The sequence below is a fragment of the Macadamia integrifolia genome, unplaced genomic scaffold, assembly GCF_013358625.1.
Source record: "Macadamia integrifolia cultivar HAES 741 unplaced genomic scaffold, SCU_Mint_v3 scaffold3070, whole genome shotgun sequence".
Taxonomy (NCBI): domain Eukaryota; kingdom Viridiplantae; phylum Streptophyta; class Magnoliopsida; order Proteales; family Proteaceae; genus Macadamia; species Macadamia integrifolia.
This window is the reverse complement of record NW_024869179.1, coordinates 9,470-16,542: the sequence shown is the minus strand read 5'-3', so window position 1 is coordinate 16,542 and position 7,073 is coordinate 9,470. Positions and strand designations below refer to the sequence as shown.

At 37.4% G+C, this 7,073-nt stretch overlaps 1 protein-coding gene across 1 annotated transcript; it reads left to right on the top strand.

Annotated features, from left to right (window-relative positions):
• The first annotated feature begins 3,691 nt into the window (after positions 1–3,691).
• On the top strand, positions 3,692–6,286 carry LOC122067701 (LRR receptor-like serine/threonine-protein kinase EFR). Its single transcript, XM_042631545.1, has 3 exons — positions 3,692–4,522; positions 4,626–4,808; positions 5,438–6,286. Exons 1-3 carry the CDS (start codon positions 3,692–3,694, stop codon positions 6,284–6,286), a joined length of 1,863 nt encoding a protein of 620 aa, XP_042487479.1.
• The last annotated feature ends 787 nt before the right edge of the window (positions 6,287–7,073 follow it).

Sequence of the window (7,073 nt, the reverse complement as noted above, 5' to 3'; positions counted from 1 at the left end):
CGCACGACCCTTCCCTTTTTATTTTCAAGAAGGATACCATCTTGCTTTATGTACTGATATATGTTGATGACATCAATGTCACTAGTAATACTCCATCACGGGTGACCACTCTCCTGGCACAGTTGGCTACAGAATTCTCCATCAAAGACTTGGGCCCACTCAACTTCTTCTTAGGGGTTGAAATTAATCCTCATCCTTCTGGTATGCTACTCTCCCAGACAAGGTATATTAAAGACATTCTTCATAGAGCTGGCATGAGTGACTGCAAGCCTATCATGACTCCTATGGCCACAACTACCCAGGTGTTTGACTCGGGGGGTGCACTAATGACAGACCCCACATAATATCATTCCATTGTTAGGGCCTTCCAGTATGTCACTCCCACCCATCCAGACATTGCCTTCGTTGTCAACAGAGTATGTCAGTATAGCCATTCCCCTAAGGAGTCTGACTGGATAGTTGTGAAACGTATTTTGTGATATTTAAAGCATACAATGGCTTATGGTCTTCTCATTGCACGCTCCCCCCAGTCATTCCCTCCAAGCCTTCTCTGATGCTGATTGGGCTAGGAATAGCCCTGATCACCGATCCACTGGTGCTTATGCTATTTTTCTTCGATCCAATTTGATTTCTTGGCACTCCCACAAGCAGAAGATTGTAGCCCGTTCTTCCACAGAATCAGAATACAAGGCCTTGGCTGATGCATCGGTAGAGTTAATATGGCTTGAAGCCCTATTCCTCGAATTGGGTTTTCCCTTGAAAGGACCTCCTCCCATCCAATGGTGTGACAATATTGGGGCCACCTATTTGTTACTGAATCCCGTCTTTCATGCTCGGACCAAACACATTGAGATCGACTATCATTTTGTTCTTGAGCGTGTCACAACCAACAAATTATCGATTCAGTTTATCTCCACCACAGATCAGATTGCTTGTGCTCTTACCAAGCCTCTCTCCACTGCACGATTTCATTTCCTGCGGGACAAGTTGAAGGTCCATTGAGTTAGTCCTCCACCTTGAGGGGGTGTATTGAGCAAGATAAAAATCTTTCTTCACTTGGAAACTATATGTTCCAATATGTCCTCTTTAGGACTCTTGCCGATCCTTATCCTCTAGGATAGGAATCATTATCACATGTGATAATATCTTTTGAATGTAATCCTATCTTTCCTAGTTTGTGTGGATTGACTATATCACATGTGATAATATCATCTAAATGTAATCCTTTGAAATCCTGTCTTTCCAGGTCTGTGTGGATCGACCAGGGCATGCTTATGTACATTATATATTCTCTCTATTGAGAGCACTGAATACAATAAGAAATACCAATTCTATCATCCTCCAATAACGTTGGGGGAGTGATCCCAAGCTCAATTGGTTTGCTTATTTGCAACTTAAAAGTTGGAATATAGGAGGAAATAAGAAAAATTAATGTTTAACAAACAATGAGAAAAAAAAAAGTTAATGATGGTTCACTTCCGCCTCATCAATCAGTAGAAAAACTGAACAAGATATTAATATAATGCCAAACATGCATGGTTTCAAAAATTGGATTTGAATCAGAATAGAAATTGATGGAGGCTGATTTCTGTAGAACCAAAAAAAAGTTCAGTTAGAAAAGAAAAAAAAAAAAAAAGGGAGAAAGCAAGGAAGGAAAGAAGGAAGTGAAAAAGTAAGGCAAGAGGAGGGAATGTAGGCTGGAGGATTGGTGTTCCGATGATTGGTTGACTCCTAGGGCAAACATGTCAAAAAAAGATTTTGTAGCTAGGCTCTCTTTGGTATGATTTATATTTGTATTTATTAACTATTTTTTAGAAATTATTTGTAATAATAAATTAGGACCACAAATAGTATTCGTTGGTTACTATTTATAAAATAGATTATATAATGAGAAAATAGGTTTTAGGTTTCACCTTCAGCTTTGAGCTTTGAGCTTCAAGTGAGAGAGATTATAGGATTTGGGGTTTTATATTGACAAAGTGTAAACATACTGAAGGCAACCTATTTATCCGTGATTTTGAGTAGTTTAGCACACGTGCTTATTTAAGGTAGCGCAAAAATCAACATAAATGATTTGTTGCCACAAATCACAAACAGCTTGAGAGTAATTTGTGATTTATTTTAATTTATTATATATAGAAACAAGTGCTAAATATTATACCAGACACTTGTAAAAATAGAAATAAGTCAAATAAATACAAATAGAAATCAAACCAAAGAAAGCCTAAGTGAGAGAGAGAGAAATTTTTTTGGGTAGTGATACAATATCTATCTTTATCTTGGGTAATTTTGTTATGATCAAGCTTCCTTCTTCATTGGAATCTCTTTGTCAAGGCCATAGGACCATAGGATTGATAAGGCTTTGAATGAAGGGGGTGGGAGTTACTGATGACACAAAAATCCAATCACATTGTCACATCACTAACAGGTGAAACGAAAACTTAGTCCATTTCATTACTTAAATTAAATGGATGATTTGATAAATTAAACCCCAATTATAAATTATTTTGTAATTTAATTTCCTTTAGGCTGTGATCTCATGCATGCTTTTCTAGTCTGAATAGTCAATTGAAAGATTCTTTACCTCTTTATTGGGAGGAGTTGGTCTTTACCAATTGAGTTATAGTTAATTCAATTTATTCTATTACAATATTAATTCAAAAGTGATTAAAATATGAGTAAGTATTCATCTTTTATATTTGAACAGACTTCACAATATTTCATGGGGTCAAATCTGAAAGTGAATGCTTTAAAAATCCCAACATGAAAAGCCAAAACCAAAAAAAAATCTTAAGTGAGTTGATATGGAGAGGTCATCGTGAAGCTAACTTTTTCTAATTTTATATCATGTGGTAGGGTGATTTAACAATTCTGACCATTGAATGTATATAGGGACTGATTGGATTACCCCCATGTGTTAAGTTTTACAGTTAAATTCATCAATCTAGTAGCCCCTGTGTATCTTCATTTATCTTTTAATATTAAGTGGCAGTTGTTATTTATTTTTTTTCTTGTGCACACCAATGTGGTTCTGAAATTTTCAATTCTTTACTTTGCCACTTGGCCAATCCCAATTTGGCTGAAATTTGACAAGTGAACAGGAGTGACGTGCCATCAGTCTAAGAAGACTGATGGCGTGCCCAACCCTCTCTGCACACATGGATCCATCCCTTACCGTCCCCTTAAGTGTCTTATTAAAATGGCTGATGCCACACTTTAAGTTACGTTTTAAATGTTACTACTTCCACATTTGAAGATTGATTTACTAATATTTTAGGTGACCAAAATATTAATAAGTGTTCCATCTTCCACAATTGAAAGGAGGGAAAGCTTCATAATTCACAATATTTTTGATGGTCAAACATGAAAGTAGTTGCTTTCTGGAAGAGAATACCCTGGTTTATTAATAAAAAAAAAAATATATATATATATATATATATATATTTTTTTTTTTTATTGAGGCCTTTTTAGGCAGCATATATTTAAGCAAAGCCCTTATAGGCTACTTTGAAATATCTGTCTGTACCTAAAGATAAGTGAATCATAGTTTGGGAATAGACATAATGCGTAGATTTTCTATTGCTGGTGTGGTCCTATTGATTCTCTGTTTGCTATCAGCAACTGAGAAGTTTGCATGTAATGGTGAAACCCATTGTCTGGAATCAGAAAGGAAAGCTTATTCAGTTTTAAAATGGCCTCACTGACCCCAAAAATTGACTCTTCTCATGGCAAGGAAATGATTGTTGTCAATGGAGAGGAGTGCAGTGTGACTAACACTTCTGGAGCTGTGATTGCAGTTGATCTCCGCAACCCATATCCAGTTGAACTTTTTTATCCTTACAGGTATGGGTTCTGGAACTTGAGTGGAAATGTTGATCTTGCTTTGTTAAGACTCAAGTCATTGAGGCACTTGGACTTGAGTTTCAACACGTTTGATTGCATCTCAATTCCTGATTTTCTTGGTTCTTTTCAAGCTTTGCAATATCTAAATCTGTCGAATGCAGGTTTTTGTGATAAAATTCCTCCTAGCTTAGGAAACCTCTCTAGCTTGCACTACCTTGATGTTTCTTCAGAATTCAGTCTCTCTTCCTCTCCTTTGATGGCTGACAGTCTGCATTGGGTGGCTGGTCTCAGCTCTCTGAGACACCTCGACATGAATGATGTGAACCTTTTGATCGTGGGACCAGAATGGCTTCCTGTATTGAATAGGCTTCCATTATTGACTGAGTTGCATTTATCTGCGTGTGGCTTGACTGGTCCCATTCCATCCCTTCATTTTGTGAATTTCACTTCACTTGCAATGCTGAACCTTTTCTATAATAGCTTCATTTCAGTGATTCCTGACTGGATTCTAAACATAAGCAGTCTTGTATATCTGGATATAAGTTCTAATAGTTTGGAAGGAAGGATTCCCCTACATATCTCTGAGCTTCCAAATTTGCAACATCTGAATCTTGGAGGAAACGGGAATCTTACTGCCAGTTGTACGCAGCTACTAAAAAGAAGTTGGAAAAGCATCAAGGTAATCAATTTTTCCAATAACAGAGTACATGGCAGACTCCCTTCCTTCATTGAAAATATGACATCTCTTGTTGATTTTAGTTTGTCCTCCAATAACTTGACAGGAAGCCTTCCTTAATTCTATAGGACAATCTTCTAAGTTGGTTTCACTTGATTTGTCTTTTAATCATTTGATTGGGACTCTGTCTGAAGCTCATTTCTCAAAGCTTAGTAACTTGATGACCTTATCCATGTCTTCAAATTCCTTAATTTTGAATGTTAGCTCCAAGTGGGTTTCTCCATTCCAAGTTAGTAACCTCGAGATAGGGTCTTATCAACTAGGTCCCTCCTTTCCTGATTGGATTGAAACTCAGAAGGAAATCTATTCTTTGGATATTTCAAATGCTAGCATTTCAAGCCTAATACCCAACTGGTTTTGGGATCTTTCTTCTAATATGTATTCATTGAATACATCTTTCAATCAATTACAAGGTCAACTACCAAACCCTCTTCCAGCTGCACCCTATGCATACATATATTTCAAGTCCAACTCTTGGAAGGACCTATACCTCTTCCATTGGTCGAGCTTCTTATATTGGATCTATCTAAGAATCGATTTTCTGGTCCTATCCCATTGAGCATAGGTGATGTGATGCCAAATTTGTGGTTTCTGTCTCTTTTCGATAATTGTATAACAAGTGAAATGCCGGCCTCCATTGGAAACATGTCGTCTCTACTTGCCCTTGTTCTGTCACAAAATAATCTCTCAGGCAGTATACCATCAAGCTTAATGAATTGTTCTTATCTAGAAGTCTTAGACCTTGGGCAGAACAATCTATCTGGAGTGCTTCCGTTCCAATTGGGTCAGTTACAAAGGATTTAGACATTACACCTAAGTGATAATAATTTATCCGGGGAACTTTTATCATCCTTGCAGAATTGCTCCAATTTGGAGACTCTAGACATTGGGAACAACAAATTCTCAGGTAACATTCCACCATGGATTGGAGAAAGGCTAACTTCTCTTCGAATTTTAAGCATGAGATCAAATGCATTTTCGGGAAGACTACCTCCTCAACTTTCAAATCTAAGTTCATTGCAAGTTCTGGATCTTGCAAATAACAATTTGGTTGGAGATGTTCCATCCAGCTTAGGGGATCTTCGAGCCATGACACAAGTTCAACGTGTGCATACGTATCTAATTTATTGGCAGTATGGCGGGTCTTACTATGATGAGAATGTGGTTATCTCTATTAAAGGCCAGCCTCGACAATTCACCAAGACCCTTTCTCTAGTAACCTATATAGACTCGTCGGGAAATTACCTGGTGGGAGAATTTCCTGGAGCAATAACGAATCTTGTTGGCTTAATTGTTTTGAACTTGTCAAGAAATTATATCAGTGGGCACATCCCTGAGAAAATTGCGAACATGTATCGATTGGAATCTCTTGACATCTCAAATAATCATCTTTCAGGGAACATTCCTCTCAGCATGGCATCCATGACTTATTTGGGTTCTCTAAACTTCACAAACAACAACTTCTCAAGCCAAATCCCATATACAGGGCAGATGACTACTTTTGATGCGTCTTCATACTATGGAAACTCAGGTCTTTGTGGCCCTCCACTTCTCACAAGTTGCCAAAGTGGTGGTGGTTTAGATAGAAGAGGGGCAGTGAACGATAACAGTAACATAAAGGATACATGGTTTTACTTGAGTCTTGGTTTGGGATTCACAACCAATATTTTGGTACCTTGTGTTATTCTAGCAATCAAAAAGCCATGAAGTGATGCTTACTTTGGTTTTGTGGATATGCTTATCTATAGAACATTGCAGATGGGTAGCAGCAGAGAAACAATCAATAGAAACCGACCTCGCCACCGATAGTATACAAAACTTCAATCTTTGATGTTGTATTCATCCCCAGTCCCCCACACCCCCCCCCCCTTATTTTTATTTTGCAATTGTAGCACTTCGTACCCATTTAAGCACTAACATTAGTATGTATCACTGGAAGCTACCTGACTAAAGCTTTTTGGTGAAAATCAAGAATGATGCACGTGCAAGGGGGTAAACTTTGAATTTTCCCACTTTAATTATAGATATTTGATCACATTTTTTGCCTTGTAATATGTAGCAATACAAGTATTATAGGCTTTAAAATGAAACTTTGGTAAAATGATCATAGAAGAGGTTGTGGAGAAAGATATGCACAGTTTAGGCCTTGTCCCAAATAGTCCTAGAATAGAACGAATTAGAGGGCTAGGATCCAGGTTGTGGGCCCCAGATAGTTATGCACCATTCACTTCTATTTTTGACATCAATTGTTTCCTTCCACTTTTATTTTTCTTTTTCCTTGTCTTGTTTGAGTCCATGTAGCCGATCTCATTAATTTGGGACAAGGATTTGTTGTTATTGTGATAACATTTTAGTGTATGAATGTGGATGTAGGATGTAAGCATTAAAGAAATAATACAAGAGCTACTTTAGGTTATATATATGGACAACCTTATGGTATTCTTAATGAAAGAAATAGAACAACCCATTGCACAAGGCTCCCGCTACTACATGG

Bases quoted from the DNA above. Each gene is read 5' to 3' on its own strand.
- LOC122067701 (XM_042631545.1), top strand. From the start codon at position 3,692: ATGGCCTCACTGACCCCAAAAATTGACTCTTCTCATGGCAAGGAAATG. The intron at 4,523-4,625 runs GTAATCAATTTT...ATAACTTGACAG, and splicing joins GAAGTTGGAAAAGCATCAAG to GAAGCCTTCCTTAATTCTAT. The intron at 4,809-5,437 runs GTTAGTAACCTC...TCATCCTTGCAG, and splicing joins AGTGGGTTTCTCCATTCCAA to AATTGCTCCAATTTGGAGAC.